The sequence below is a fragment of the Apis laboriosa genome, unplaced genomic scaffold, assembly GCF_014066325.1.
Source record: "Apis laboriosa isolate Shangri-la unplaced genomic scaffold, ASM1406632v1 scaffold104_cov149, whole genome shotgun sequence".
NCBI classification, from domain to species: domain Eukaryota; kingdom Metazoa; phylum Arthropoda; class Insecta; order Hymenoptera; family Apidae; genus Apis; species Apis laboriosa.
This window is the reverse complement of record NW_025220694.1, coordinates 2,206,703-2,223,307: the sequence shown is the minus strand read 5'-3', so window position 1 is coordinate 2,223,307 and position 16,605 is coordinate 2,206,703. Positions and strand designations below refer to the sequence as shown.

Here is a 16,605-nt window from a genome sequence, read left to right as displayed (position 1 = left end):
AATTTATAGATTCTATAAATATCATGATAAAATATATATATATAATGTACATAGAATTAGAGTAATTAATAAAATAATAAATATGTTGTGATATGAATATATATTACATACAAATACAGAAATAAAAAAAATTTTTTTTAATAAATAAATTATTATAAAATATGTAATATATAATAAATTTTACTAAAAAATTATTGTATTGTATTGTTATAAAAATTGTTTGAAAAGTATGTCATTAATATCAAATAAATTTATTTTCTTGTAAATTATGACAACAAATTAATATTGAAAGAAACATTTCTTTGTTTTTTATAGAGATAAGTTTTATTTCTAAACAAATATAATAATTATATATTATGCATTTCATATATAATTATTATATCAAATATAAATTAAACTTTCCACTTAAAAAGTTTCCATAAGAAAAAAAGAAAAAGAAAATAATTTAAAATTAATATCATTGTCTATTAATAATATTTAATCTTTTTAATTATCTAATTTAAAACATTAAATTTTATGAAATGTAAATGAAATATCATAATAAAAATTAATAAAATGAATATCATTTAATAATTACTTTTTTTTTATTAAATTTTGAATAATCATCAATATATTTTTTTTTTCATCATATTTTTTTAAAAATATTTTTTAAAATTAACAAATTAAAAATAAATTATCATTAAGAGGATGTTATTTAGAAATATAAAAAAAGAAGATCTAATGTTCTTAAATATTTCTATGATATATATTTGTTATTAGAATTATTTCTAAACTTTTCAATTAATATAAATATGATATATAAAAATATAATAAATATATAAAAGTATAATTTAAATTATAATAAATGTATATATTACATTATTTTGTAAATGACATTTAATAATTAATTTCTACAAATAAATACAAATAATTTCAATTTGAAATGTCTCCTATTCTTTCTTAAAAAAAATTCTAATTTTTATTAAATTTACTTGATATATTACATATTCTTAATCTTTTAAATCTAAGAAATATTTTTTAACTCAATTTAACTTTTTATGTCAATAAATGTTTTGGAAAAAAAATTTAAATATGATTTTGATATATTTAAAATTGATATTAAATATATCAAAAAATTGATATTAATTTATGATAAAGATATTGTCTGTTTATTATTGTTATTATTAATTATAAATTATCACTATTATATATTATTATTAAAGTTGATTTAAAGTTTGACATAAGATACAATTTCAAAATGTAAAGATATATAAGAATTTTATTAAATGTAAACATATATTCAAAATTCTAGAGTAATCTAGGATTAAGATTGCTGTTTTGAAAAAAGAACTAGTATAAGAAATAAATTCATTCCATGATTGTCAGATAAAATTCTAAATTTTAAATATATGACATCACATTTTTATTTGATAATACTAAGCTAAGTTTTAAAGAAGAGAAGGGTAACATTATATGATTGCTATAGCTATACGCTTATGCATATACATTTTTATTCGATATTAAATTGTGATTTTTATAATCATGACATTAAATATTATAATTTTTGTCGTTATTATATTGTAATAGCATTGAATTTATTATTATATATTGTATGATGTTATGATAACGAAAATTTTGACATTTATTATTACATGAAAACATACCTTAATGCGTGGACATGTAGCAATGCGTCATGTTAATCTCTTCTCAATTAGTTTTTCCCTTACTACACATGAGAATGTGATATCATGAATTGAAAATTTATAATAACCGTAGCTTACTCATATTATAGATTGTAGACAAATAATTTTATAAAAAAAATATTGTTTGTAATTGCACGATGCAATGATATTAGAGAGAGAATGGAAGTAGAAGTAATGTGATGTCATTTTTTCAAAAGGAAGTTTTTACGATACGCTGTTTGAAATCGGATTATCAAATAAGATTTATAGAATCTGATATCATATTTTAATTGAAAATAATAGAGAGCGAAAAACTAATTGAGAATTACTATTATATGAAAATATATGTATGTATGATAAATATAAGAGTACATTATGCAGCAATGCAATAATTTTTTGTAATTTCGTATAAACATTTTTCTGTTTTGGTGTTTTAAAAATGTAATATGAATAATGAAGAAATAAAACCAAGAAAAAGGAAATCTATATGAACTTAAATATATGTAATATTTATTATCATAAAATAATTTTTGTTTATTTTCTTTGAAGTATTTTATTAACACATATATATTTTATCAAATCATATAAAATATATGTAAGGATTATTACATATCAAATTGATAATTTTTTGGCTCCGATATCTTGAATTTTGTTCAATTTGAAATATAATATAATTCATGTTAAATTAGGGAAAATCATCATTTTGTTGGTTTTATATTTATTTAAAAATTATAGGTTTTTAAATTTTACGATTTTTATAAATTTTTATAAAATTACATTTGAATTTTCAACTCGAGAATTTATATATTCATTGTATTGAATTTATTTTTTTTCATTTTAATGAAGTGAAAAAATATGTCATTCTATTCTTTTTTAATGTTAAAAATTTTTTTAACATTATTGCTCAATTGTTCTCTTTATGATTTGTCGCTATCTGTCTTTCGGCCTTTATGCTTTATCTTTCCTCTTCGAGAACAAAGAAACTCTGAATACTTAATCTGTAAAAAATAACAAATTAATCGCAAGCAATAATATTTTTTCAGCCTAGTAATATATACAATTTCTTTAAAGAAAGAAATATTCACAAAATATTCACAAAGAAAACACAAAACAAATATAGTTATTATTTCAAAAAATTTTTTTTAATTGAAACTAATATTTAGTTGTTGATAAATAATAATTTAATAGTAATAATTTAAAAAATAATTTAATAAATAAAATTTTAAAAATTTTAAAAAAATCAGTTCTTTTTATGCATTATTTTTAAATAAAATTATAAAATTTAAAATAAAACTCATCAAAACTTTAAATATTGTTAATCCTTTAGCGATAATCAAAGAAATAAAATACAATGCCGATTTAAATATTAATAGATATATTACTATTTTCTCCTTTACATTAATAATTTCAATGACTAAAGTTGGATCAGGAATATATCTATTTTATCAAATCTATGTTATCAAAATTTTTAATCTTCGTATAAAACATTTGTTATTAATAAATTTGTAATATTATAACAATATATTCTAAAAAATTTTAAAATAATAATTATTAAAAGAGAAAATAAACATATTTATTTTAATGTATCTATAATAAAATAAGTAGTTATATTTTTTAAAAAATAATAATTTGAAAATTATATTGATATAAAAAGATTAAATATTTATTTTAACTGAGTTATTATTTATGAAATTTAAATTTTTCAAAATGAAAATAAAATTGTCAAAAAATCATTGAAGAAAGAGAATAGATCATAAATAAGAATGAATTTATAATAATATTTATTTATATTTATAATAATATTAAAGCATTCTGATAGATGGCGTAGCAATCGTGTTACTTTCCTTTCAGTTAGCTTTTTCTAATAGATTCTTTCCCTTGATGACCTATTCATAATATAATGTCAGATTCTATTCGGATTAAAATTTTTAAATATTATACTAAAATTTTTATGATCATATTCGATTAATATTGCATAATAAGATTTAAATATATTAAAACTATATTATTAATTAATTTATTATAATTGAAATTGATATAATTGTAATTAATATTAAGTATAAAATATTAAATATGAAATATAAAATATAAAATCTTAGATATAAAATATCTTGCATAATTTAAAATGCTTTGAAAAATTGAGAAAAAAAAAGTGTTTCATCAAAATGATTGCGCGGATTTTTAGATTTTTAAATATCATCGATTTTGAGAAATAATGCTTATGATGAATCTTTCTTTGGAATAATGTACCGTATTGTTTTTCTATTACTTATTATAGAATCGTTATATCTAATAGAAATCTTTACGATTAAATTAAAACAAACTGATATTACAATATATTTTTATATCTTTTAATAAACGATTTATAAAAATTACAATTTTGATATTAGAAATCCTTGGAATCAAAATTAATGTGAATATAAAATTGTGATATTTTATAAATAATTTTATATATTATTACAATTGTAATGATTTTGTTTTAATGATTTTATATATTTATAATTTGTTTAAATAGGAGAACTTGTAAACAAATTTGAATACAATTACATCCTGTTAGATGACTATCACAGATGACAATTGACAATTATTAAATGTCAGTAAAAATAATAATAATAGAATAATTGATATTGATTTCAGCAACTTCTGTTTATGAATGATAACCACGCGATAAAATTAAAATTTATTAAAGTTTAATATATATATAAATATATATATATATATATATATATATTTATATATTTATATTTATATTCGGAAAACAATTTAATTAAACAATTCAGAACGAATTTGAATAATGATTTTTATTACGCAATCCGTATTGTTAAAAAAATAAAATTTACAGTATTTCACAAACTTATGATAGTAAAAATTGATTATTAAATAGAATATTATTAAAATTATTTTTTGGACATCATATTCTTGTAATTTTTTAAATAAATATTCGCAAATTTTTGTATTCTAATAGTTTTTTTAAATAAATAAATAAATATTCAAAAAATCATAAAAAAATATTTATAATCGTATATTAATATTTGATTCAATTATTAAATAAATTTAATAATATAAAAAACAGAAAATATTTTGAAGAACTTATTATAAGATTAAAATATTTATTATAACAATTATAATTTAATGACTATGTTTTTTTAGTTTAGTTTTTTTGAATTAAATAGCAATTTAAACAAAAAATCAAATATTTNTTGTTTTTTGAAAAAACAAATTTTTTTAAATATTTTTTATATATTTTTTATATATTGATATATTTTTTTTTATATATTGATCAATTATAGTATTTGATGTCATTAAATTATCAAAACATAAAAAAGATGTATAATTGTCAGCTTTTTTTGGTATTATATGTATATATAATACCATATATATAAAACATATATAAAAAATTTACTTATACTTTATAAAAAAAATTAATTTTTATTTTATTCTTTTATATAATAATAATTTTTATATAATACAATTTTAAATAGTATTTACATATATTGAAAATTATAATTTCAGAAAAAAAATGATTTATTTACAATTATTTACAATTATTTACAATTATTGAGTGCAAAATAAAATAATTTTGATAAATAATATGTTATATATAAGATTAGAAAAAAGAGAATTTGGAGAAATTAAATAGATTATATATATCTTTAACATTTATTAGCTCATGATGAATAAAAATATAAATTAACTGTTAACTTTTTTAATTCAGCAAAATATATTTTGGATATAATTGTATTTAATGCGTCATTGTTGTACAATTCTATATACATGTTTGTACTTATTAAATAACTTATTATTAATATATAATTTATTAAAAAATTATTCACAAACAAATATGTAACTTGTTTCACATAGCTACTTGAAATATATCTCTAATAAAGTATCCAGCATTTTGAATTACCTTTTCTTACAAATAATGTTACATTTTCTTTATTATTTTTGCTTCAATTTGATTCATATATTTCTATATATATATCGTATCAATCTAAAATAACAATGTCATACAATGAAAATCATATAATAAACTATAATAACTATTATAACTAATATATTATAATATATTAATATATAATACAATATATTAACTATATATAATAAGACATAATAATTTATCTCAAATATATAGATATTAAAATAATATGTATAAGAATGATTATAATTGTTCCGTAAAAATTTGATACAAAATATAAAATATAAAATATATTTAGGAATTTTATGTTATTCTTATAAAAGTGGAATTATGAAATTATGAAAATAAGTGAATTTCAATATAACAAAAAATATGACACAAAAACAAATATTACAAATATAATAAATCGTAATAATTTTTTCACATATATATATATATATATATATATATATATATATATTAAGATAAAAAGAAAATTTAAAAGGAACAATGAATTAATTGTTTACAAAACAAGTATTAATTAAATTAATAATTAATTAAAAATTAAAAATTAATAAAAACAATATTAATCAAAAATATCACATCACAAATCAAACAAACAAATAATGATAAGCAAAATAATAAAGCAATATAAATAGATTAGTCAAATTATACTTTTAAACTATATATTTTCATCATTATACTTCTAATTTCATCAATATAATTTTTAATTATAATAAAGTTAAAAATGCTTTTTTTAATTTAACAATTCTTTTTTTTTCTAATTATTTTATTATTGATTGTTTCAATAATTATTTCAATGATTATTTTATACCATTTATTTATATCATTATAGAATACATTAAATATACATTAAATATATGATATCCTATGATCACAGCAACTTACTGGCGAATATCTATGTAGCAATCACTAGAATATAAAATATTTTTTATCAAATTTATTTAAATATTATATTTTATATATTTTTATTCATTAAATAAAAAAAAATAGAAATCATTGTATTTTTTATTATTTATATACAACATATAGATACTTGTTTGTATTATTCTATTCATAAATAAATTTAATTCATTCGAAAAGTGAAAATCAACCTAATTTCTATGTTACGTATATATATATATATATATATATATATCTGAATGATAAATATTGTACCAAACATTGTGTCACAGCTGATTGTGAAAGAAAAATGTAAACAAAAACATAAAATTCATCATTAAAAAAAATTTATATCGAAAAAATATTTATTTGTTTAATTTAATGTAACATCAAATGGCTGGCGAAAAAAATATTCTTAGTTTACGATTTAATCAAGATCAAGGTAATTATTATTCTTAATGTTATTTTCTGAAATCTTTAACAACTAGAATGAATTTATTTTTAATTAAAATAAATTGCTTAATAAAATTTAATATTTTTTTTGTTTGGAAACTAAAAATTTTAAAATTAAAATATTTATATTTTATCAGAAATATAAATATATATAAAATACAAAAACAAAATAAAATAATGTGAAAGAAAAATTTATTTTATTAATAGCATAGTTATATTATTATTTATATTATATATTATTTATTATTATATATTAATATTTGATTATTGATTTTCAGTTTGATTATTAAAATTTTAAATAACAATAGTTTTAATTATAATTTTTATTATTTCTTAAATTATTTTTATTATTTGATAATAATTTTTTAATTTATATTTTATTTTTAATTTATATTCTTTTAGGATGTTTCACATGTTGTATGGAATCTGGTCTTAGAGTATACAATGTAGAACCATTAGTGGAAAAAGCTCATTTGGAAAATGATATAATGGGAAGTATAGCTATTGCAGAAATGCTTTGGAGAACAAACATCATTGCTATAGTAGGTGGTGGTACAAGACCAAAGTTTGCAGAAAATACAGTACTTATTTATGATGATTTATCTAAAAAATTTATAATGGAAGTTACATTTACCAGTCCTATTAAAGCTATACGATTACGTAGAGATAAGTAAGTTCATTAATGATATCAATTTCTATTTTAGTTAATATAATAGTCAATATAAATATTTCATTTATGTAAGAATAATTTTACAAAACAGAATGATAGTAGCACTTCAACGAGAAATACATGTTTTCTCATTTCCTATGCCTACACGAAGATTATTGACTTTAGAAACCAGAGATAATCCAATGGGATTAATTGAAGTTGCTACATTAGCTACTGCACAAAAACAACTTCTTGCTTTCCCTGGCCATAAACAGGGTAGTGTACAATTAATTGATCTTGGTGCTACAGAAGCAGGAAGTTCTAGTGCTCCTGCAACTCTTGCAGCACATCAAGTATGTTTTATAAGATATGTTATATAAGATAAATAAAAACTTAAATAATTTCATAAAGATAATTTTTATAAAGTTTACATAAAGATTTAAATAATTAATTTAAAGAATTAAATAATTAAATATGGATTACTATGATTTAATATTTCTTTCTATGTATAAACATTTTTTTTTATATATGTTATTAGGGTGCATTAGCTTGTCTTGCAGTTAATAGTAGTGGAACAATGATAGCAACTGCTTCCACTCAAGGTACATTAGTTAGAGTATGGGATAGTATACGTAGACACTTGTTAGTGGAATTGAGAAGAGGTGCTGATCCTGCAACACTTTATTGGTAAATATTATATATAATATATATATATATATTATATATAATATTAAATATTATAAATTAAATATTACTATATATGTTATATATATATATAACATATATGTTATATATATATATGTAATAAAAAAAATATAATATAAATAATTTAAATAAAATTTTAATACTTAAATAATAATATTTAATAAATATATATAAATAAATAATATAAATATATATAAATATTATAAATAAATTATAAACAAATGAATTTTATATAAAAATATTTTATTTTTATATTACAGTCTTGAATTATAATTTTAAATTATAATATTTCAGCATTACATTTAGTAGAGATTCGGAATTCTTATGTGCTTCTAGTGATAAAGGAACAGTACACATATTTGCATTAAAAGACACACAATTAAATCGCAGATCGACGTATGTAAATATAGTATAAATTTTTATAAATTCTAATGATTAAAATTAATGATTGATTTATTCATAGTTTTTCAAAAATGGGATTTTTGGGAAATTACGTTGAAAGTCAATGGGCATTGGCTACATTCACAGTACCACCAGAATGTGCTTGCGTATGTGCATTTGGTACAAGAAGTTCTGTCATAGGTATAAAAAAATATATCTATTATTATATTAAAATTACTTATAATAATGTATTTGATTCTAATTTTTTATTTTATTTATTTTTAGCAATTTGTATGGATGGAACATTTCATAAATATGTTTTTACTGCCGATGGAAATTGTAACCGTGAAGCATTTGATGTCTTCCTAGATGTTTGTGATCATGATGACTTTTAACATGAACTGTATATTACATTTAGAACATATTTTAGAATATCTGTAAGAAAGTTTCCAGTCATTTTAAATAAGAAACTTCTTGCAGCAATATCTGTATTGTAAATAATTAGGAAAATAATTATAAGAAGAGTACAAGTCACTACATTTATTGATTTCTCAATATAACATACTGAATGTTCTTCAGTCTATTTTATATACATTAACATTTTAGTAACATATGTTTAATATATAATAAAAATTAATTTTATATCTTTAACTTGTTTTTTTTTAAAATTATAGTAAAAATTGTAGTTCTGCAAATATATATATTCTTATTTATATTTCTTTGCTATTTTTGTAAGTTTTACTATGGGATTGTGCCACTTGTTCTCGAATTCTTTCTGGAATTTTTATTTTACATATAAAAAATAAAAATATATTTTTATAATTAATAAGCAAAATTTTATACATACTATATGGCTCTGGATTAATCATAGGACTTATCATTGTAAAATAACAAAATATTCCTATAGTTCCTACAAATGTACCTATAAATGCTGCATATCTCCATCCTGTTAATCGCTAAAAAATAAATTGATTAAAATTTATTTTTCATTTTATACTTATGAATCACAATTTGCATTAAGAATAATTTGCATTTTATTTACAATAAGAATAAAATGTTATAATTATTCATGTTTATTATTTTTATATTAAAAATATATATTAAAAATAACCAAGAAATACGATGTTATTAGATTATATTCAATTTAAACAAATTATATCTTATTTTTTATAGTATTATTTTCTAACATAAATGGCAAAATTAAAATATTCAATTCAAAATTTTTTCAAAAGAAATTTAATGATAAATACCATTATTTTTTTTACAATAGCTTCAAATTATATTACATTAATACGCCACTAGATGGCTGGATTAATATTCCTTTCTCACTAGTGGTCGAAAATTTATTAATTCCTTTATATATGAGAAATAAAAATTTAACAGCGTACTTGCTTCGGCAGTACATATACTAAAATTGGAACGATACAGAGAAGATTAGCATGGCCCCTGCGCAAGGATGACACGCAAAATCGTGAAGCGTTCCACATTTTTTATTTTATATTTACGTAAAAAATATAATTTAATATTTAAATGTTTAAATGAAATATAAATCTATTTTCTCGTAACTTAAAAGAATTATAAAATATTATTTAAAAAAAATAAATAAATGAAATATATATAAATTTTTAATATATACTTTAATTATTTAGATTAACTATAATTTTTTAAAAATAGAAATAAATAAATAAGAAAAACATAACAAATTTTTTTTAAAGAAATAAAAGTTTTTAGTATATTAATATACTATTTGATTTTTGTTATATATTTAATTTTTTAATACAAATTATTTTTTTTTATATTTTCAATTTATTTAATTTTTATTTATTTATCTTTTGTTATTTATTTATAAGTTATTTATTTTTATATTTAATATATTCTATTACTTAATATTATTACAATATTATTTAATATTATTATTAACATATATAAAAATTTTCTTAATGTATGTACATTTAAATATTTTTCAAATGTGAATAAGAAAAATTTCATTTTGTATATATATTTTTTAATATTTTTTATATAATATATTTATACGAAGTAAATAAAAAATTTAAGATCTGATTCTAAAAATTAAAATAAATATATGGATCTGTATATAAAAATCATCAGTTTTTTTTTAAACATAAAGAATTTAATTTTAACATTAAATGAAATAGAGATAAAAAAATCATGTCTCATCGTGATTGATTATTGTCTAATTTTATTTAATGCAAAAATAAATTGTTTATAACTTGAAAAATAAATTTCATTGGATATACCACTACATATCAAAAATTTATGTCTTCATTTGTTTTAATCTTTAGAATTATATTTTAAATTTTTTATTTATTTCGTATTCGAAATTTTTTTAAATAAGTATTATATTGATAACTATTTCATCAAATTGTGTTAAAAAAATGGATTTATTAAACAAAAAAAATCCGCTCATATGTCATGATTTCATCGTAATCAATTTAATTTTATGTAATATTTAACATATAGCAATAAAAGAAATCTTATAGCAAAAAGAAAAAATATTATTAATAAAATATTTATAAGTTATATTAAACAGTAATTTAAAAACTAATTCAAATACATATATAGTCTGTTTTTTAAATACCGGTTATATCATACGTAAATGATTTATAATTTAAATATAAAATGAAGATACAATGGTTATCAAATTTTATATTAGCCGGTATTATTAGATTTTTATTAATGAATTCTGAATATCAAAAAATCATTAGTGATCGTGTGGAAGTTTCTACTGCATTGAATTCTTGGAAGAGAGGTTAGAATAAATGTCAAATATATTTAATATTAAGATTGAGAGAATTTTTATTGTGAATTTTTATTATTTTTATTACAAATTACATAGATTATATATATGTGTGTGTGTGTATGTGTGTGTGTATTCATATTATATCATATATGTATATTTATGATAACAATTATTATTCTTTTAATTAATTTTTAGTAACTGAAGGAGTCTATTTATATAACTTTGGCATTGATCCTTATACAGGAGATTTATTTCATGAAACACCCATTGGACTATATGTTTTTAATTTCATACAACAACATTTATCACAGTCAATATTATTTTGTTTATTTGTGTTCACTGATTTATTAACAGCATTATTTCTTGGACTTACAGCAAAACAATATGCAACTGAATTGGTTAGTTAAATTTCAATATTATCAAATATTTAAAATATGATTTTTATTTTGTTGGAATTATATTTTAATTCTAGGTTTTTAAAAAAAAGGAAAAAGAAAAATTATGTAATGAAAAGACAAAAAGCCATAATAATGCTTCAATAATATATACTTCAATAATGTATGTCTCAGCAGGATATCTATTTAATCCATATATAATACTTAATTGTGTAGGACATACAACAACAGTATTTACAAATTTATTATATTCCATAGCATTAATTTCAATGACAAAATCTTCTATATTTTGGAGTTCTTTATCAATTTCTTTATTAACATTACAAGGACTTTATCCTATTTCACTTATAGTACCAGCAATTATTTATATTGCTCGTTCTGATAGTATAAAACAAAAAAGGAATATTTTTAATTTTATTATAGTATTTATAAGCACATTAATTGGTCTATTTTATATTTCCTATTATATTATGGGAAATTGGTCATTTATTTGGAATACATTTGGTTTTATTTTAACAGTTCCTGATTTACGTCCAAATATTGGACTATATTGGTACTTTTTTACAGAAGTATTTGAGCATTTTAGATGGCTTTTCATTGCTTCTTTTCAAATAAATGTCAGTTTACTATATATAGTACCATTAGCATTGAGGTTACGACATGATCCAATGTTACTAGCATTTTCTTACTTAGCAATTATTGCTATATTTAAATCGTATCCTTGTATAGGAGATGTTGGATTTTATATGTCACTTTTACCACTTTGGAAACATTTGTTTCAATGTAAGTATATTGCTTATTTAAATATAAAATATTACAATATTTGTAAAAGTGATTTTTTTTTTACAGATACGCAACAAGGATTTATTGTAGGTTGTTTTATGCTATTTTGCACAATTTTTGCACCTACTGTTTGGTATCAATGGATTTATTCCAGATCAGCTAATGCAAATTTTTACTTTGGAGTTACATTAGCATTTGCTATAGCACAAATTTTTTTAGTAACAGATATTCTTTTCGCAAGTGTAAAACATGAATTTGCTGTGCGTCATGGTATTAATAAGGATGTTAATGGAAGTAATACAAAGCTTCTTTTAGAATAAAATTGTATTTTAAAAAATTTGATATTAAAATTATTAATTGAAATTTTATAAATGTGGTTTTACTTTAACTTGTTAACCAAATCATTTCTAAATAAGAAACTCTTTTTATCATAGAAATACAAATGAATTAATTTTAGTCCCATCAAATTGATTTTATATTGTCAATATAAATATAATATATGTCTTAAAGATATATAACATAATAATAATGATGAATATTAATCATAATGAAATGATTAATTATTAAATGATTAATTATATTTAAAGATATTCATAAATGAGGTAATAAGTTAATTTGTTTTCATCAGATTATAAATTAAATGTTCATAAATTATTATATTTTAAAAAAAATTTAATGTTTAATAGCAAAATGATAATATAATTTTAAAAAATTTTTAAAAATTATATTATATTATAATTTTAAATAATGATAATATAATTTTAAAAAAATAAAAATTTATTTATTTATTTATATTTATTTTAATTTGAATATTTTAATTATTTGTATTAAAGATACAAGCAATTAGGCCTGAACCTGCTAATTAACTTCCTTCTCATTGATTAACTTCCTCATTTTAATAAACTTAAAATATTTAATTTATATTGAATTCTATCTACACATGTGCATTCGTAAAATACATGTAACAATATGCGATGATTACTTCTTAACTCTTTGTATAAACACAATATAAAAAACAAATACCATTACACTTAGTATCTATTCATGACGAGTTTAAACATTCGAATTTTTCTGAATGATTCATGGATTGCAAAAATAGAATATAAAATAATTATTGAAAGAATATTAAATAATTAAATAAATAAATAAATAATTAAATAATTAAGGAATTATATATATATATATTATAAAAGAAATTTTGAAAAAGATCTTGTTCAAATCCGTAAGGAAGTAGATTTTCGATAAATTTACTTATTATGTACATACAGTTGCTAAATTGCAATAAAACATATATATATATTATCGAACATATATATTTTATATATATATATAATATTAATATATAATACTATATAACATATATACATATAATATTATATATTATCATGAATATACATACATAAAAACAAAATTTAATAGTTATAGATTATTTTTTTTATATTTTTATTTTTTTTATATCATTTTTCACAGTTTTTTGTAAAAATTAAAATTGATCGCTTTGGAAAAAAATATTTAAAAATGAAGTGCTTTACAATATATTTCATTAAAATTTATTAAAATCATATAATAAAGGAAAAATTAATTAGCAGATTGACTTAATATTTAAATAATTTATTTATTTATTATACATTTATATAGTAATATAAAATAAGAAATATAAAAATGTAAATAAAAAAAGGATAATTATTCGAAATAGGGGATCTTCATTGATTTTGATTTTTAAATATATTAAAAGATTTTAAAGAATTTTTTTCTTTGCATATTATCATTATTTAATCGTAGTTTTCGAGAGAATAAGAGATTTTATGACATTCATTTCTTTCTTAACTACTTTATAAAAATTCGATTTTTATATTTTAAGAAAATTATATAAATTCTTGTATTATGATTACTTTTCAAAAATAGTATATATTTATATAGTATTATATTAATACTATATAATATTAATATTAATACGTATGTATATTATTAATATATAATTAATATTAAAATAATATTAATATTAATACATATGTGTTATATTATTAATATTTGAAAATAATCAATAATTTATTTTTTTTATTATATATTTTATTATATTTCTAGATAAGTTCCGATTTTATTTGGTTACGTTTGATAAAATTTATAATGCAATAAAAATTTTGAATTTTTATAGTTTTTTATAGTTTTGAAATTTTATAGCTAATTAAATAGAAATAATATTTGAGAGTTAGAGCATTTTGCATTTGTCTATCTATAAGATACTAAGAAACTTTTAAAAAATTGTTTAAATTACAAATTTATATATTATATTTTTTTTATTTTATTTTAATAGTTTAATTTATATTTAATGTATAAATTAAATATACTAGAAATAATTTCATGAATCTTATATTTTCTAATTAATTATAATTAATATATATTATAAATATAATTTATTTATTGTTATTCTATTATAAATTGCATTGCATCATATTGATTGGTTTTTGAAGAAATTAAATGTGTAATATTTTATTAATTTTATTATGATTAGAATTGGATAAGGATCTATTATATATATATATATATTATATATATATGGTTTTTTTCGTTTCTATTATATGTATATAATATTTATAAATACATATACATATTTTTTATTATATATTCATACTATATATAGAATATTTACAATTTCAAAATTGCAAAAATTTGCAAAAATTATTTTTTTTTGATTAAATTTTAAAATTTAATCGAAAAATGAAATTTTATTTTAAAAATAAATAATCATTTTTTTTCAATCGCAGGTGTAAATATTATATAATTATATAAATTGTAAAAATTATTACGAAAATGTTTATTTTATTGTTTGATCTCTACAACATTTGACAAATAGCATAATTTTTTACATTTTAAAAATGAATTTTATTTTTTGAATATTTAGATAGAATTGATTAAAGAATTGAAAAATAAAAAATTCAATCTTTGATATTTCATTTATCAATTTTAAATAAATTTAAAAAAATAAAAAATAGAATTTAAAAATTGAACGAATTTTTTAATAGTTTTGTTCGATTTTTCGGTGCAAATATTCTGCTATATGTCATATTCTGTTCCAGCTTTATTTTCAATTATTTTTAATTTAATGAATAAGTCTTAATCGATATTATTGTATATCAATTTTTGTGTTTATTTTGATTCTAGATTTGATTCTTCAAAGGTATCTCATGAATATATTAATAGCTCGTATATATCTAGACATCATTGAATAATCGACTTGAAGCCAACAAAATAAAATTGATATGTAATTCAATTATAAAAATTTCTTATTTATTAAGTTATAAATAATTTAAGTTAAATGTAAACTCAATAAAGCAAAGAGAAATCATGGTAGCACACAGTGAGATATTTGCATTTAAAAAACAAAAAAAAAATATAATAATTAGAATTCTTATAATATTTATATTTTAGTTTTCTATTTTATTATAGTTAATACATATATTTGAATTTATATTATTAAAAAATCAAAATTGTTATTTTGATAATAATTAATAATTATTTAGAAAAAACTTTCTCTTTGATGATTTTTGAATATGTTGTAAAAAACAAGATTTTAATCTTTGCATATTAGCAATCTTAGTTTTTGAGATATATAATAATAGAATAATTAATAATAGAAGTTATTTACATATATCATAATAGAATGGAAGTAATATGATACAATTGCTACTTTATAAATATTAATAATTTTTCTGTACAAATGCTTCTTATATTTTTTAAAAAAACACAATTTATTTATAAAAAAATATTAAATAAATTATAGATATCTATGTCAATATCGCAAATAGAAAATAATTCATTAATTTCTTATGTATTAGAATTAATGAAAATTGTTATCTTATGCATTTATTATTTTTTTTTAATTACATATTGTACACAGTAATTTAGTTATATATTATTTATATTGCTATAATTTAGCTATTAATATTTTTAGCTATATATTTAAAGACTTTTTATATTATATGTACTCATACTTTTCAAGTCTAAAATAAAATATTTTG

General features: G+C 17.5%; 2 protein-coding genes and 1 non-coding gene across 3 annotated transcripts; all 3 read left to right on the top strand.

The window, feature by feature from the left end:
* Positions 1-6,764: 6,764 nt before the first annotated feature.
* LOC122711033 (WD repeat domain phosphoinositide-interacting protein 4-like) lies at positions 6,765-9,353 on the top strand. The gene is made up of 7 exons (XM_043929462.1): positions 6,765-6,901; positions 7,315-7,582; positions 7,674-7,914; positions 8,100-8,248; positions 8,561-8,662; positions 8,730-8,848; positions 8,933-9,353. The coding sequence occupies exons 1-7, from the start codon at positions 6,853-6,855 to the stop codon at positions 9,040-9,042; spliced, it is 1,038 nt and encodes a 345-aa protein (XP_043785397.1). The 5' UTR covers positions 6,765-6,852; the 3' UTR covers positions 9,043-9,353.
* A 678-nt stretch (positions 9,354-10,031) lies between these two features.
* LOC122717761 lies at positions 10,032-10,138 on the top strand. The gene has a single exon (XR_006347245.1). It is a non-coding gene; the product is annotated as a U6 spliceosomal RNA (small nuclear RNA).
* Positions 10,139-11,119: 981 nt separating this feature from the next.
* Positions 11,120-12,954, top strand: LOC122711940 (phosphatidylinositol glycan anchor biosynthesis class U protein). Its single transcript, XM_043931183.1, has 4 exons — positions 11,120-11,417; positions 11,604-11,806; positions 11,881-12,586; positions 12,653-12,954. The coding sequence occupies exons 1-4, from the start codon at positions 11,288-11,290 to the stop codon at positions 12,904-12,906; spliced, it is 1,293 nt and encodes a 430-aa protein (XP_043787118.1). The 5' UTR covers positions 11,120-11,287; the 3' UTR covers positions 12,907-12,954.
* The last annotated feature ends 3,651 nt before the right edge of the window (positions 12,955-16,605 follow it).

What these genes read in the sequence shown, in the direction of transcription:
- LOC122711033 (XM_043929462.1), top strand. Translation starts at nt 6,853, where the DNA reads ATGGCTGGCGAAAAAAATATTCTTAGTTTACGATTTAATCAAGATCAA. An exon ending in ACGATTTAATCAAGATCAAG is followed by an intron (nt 6,902 to 7,314) that starts GTAATTATTATT and finishes ATATTCTTTTAG; the next exon opens with GATGTTTCACATGTTGTATG. An exon ending in CAATTAAATCGCAGATCGAC is followed by an intron (nt 8,663 to 8,729) that starts GTATGTAAATAT and finishes ATTTATTCATAG; the next exon opens with TTTTTCAAAAATGGGATTTT.
- LOC122711940 (XM_043931183.1), top strand. Translation starts at nt 11,288, where the DNA reads ATGAAGATACAATGGTTATCAAATTTTATATTAGCCGGTATTATTAGA. An exon ending in ATTGAATTCTTGGAAGAGAG is followed by an intron (nt 11,418 to 11,603) that starts GTTAGAATAAAT and finishes ATTAATTTTTAG; the next exon opens with TAACTGAAGGAGTCTATTTA. An exon ending in AACAATATGCAACTGAATTG is followed by an intron (nt 11,807 to 11,880) that starts GTTAGTTAAATT and finishes TTTTAATTCTAG; the next exon opens with GTTTTTAAAAAAAAGGAAAA.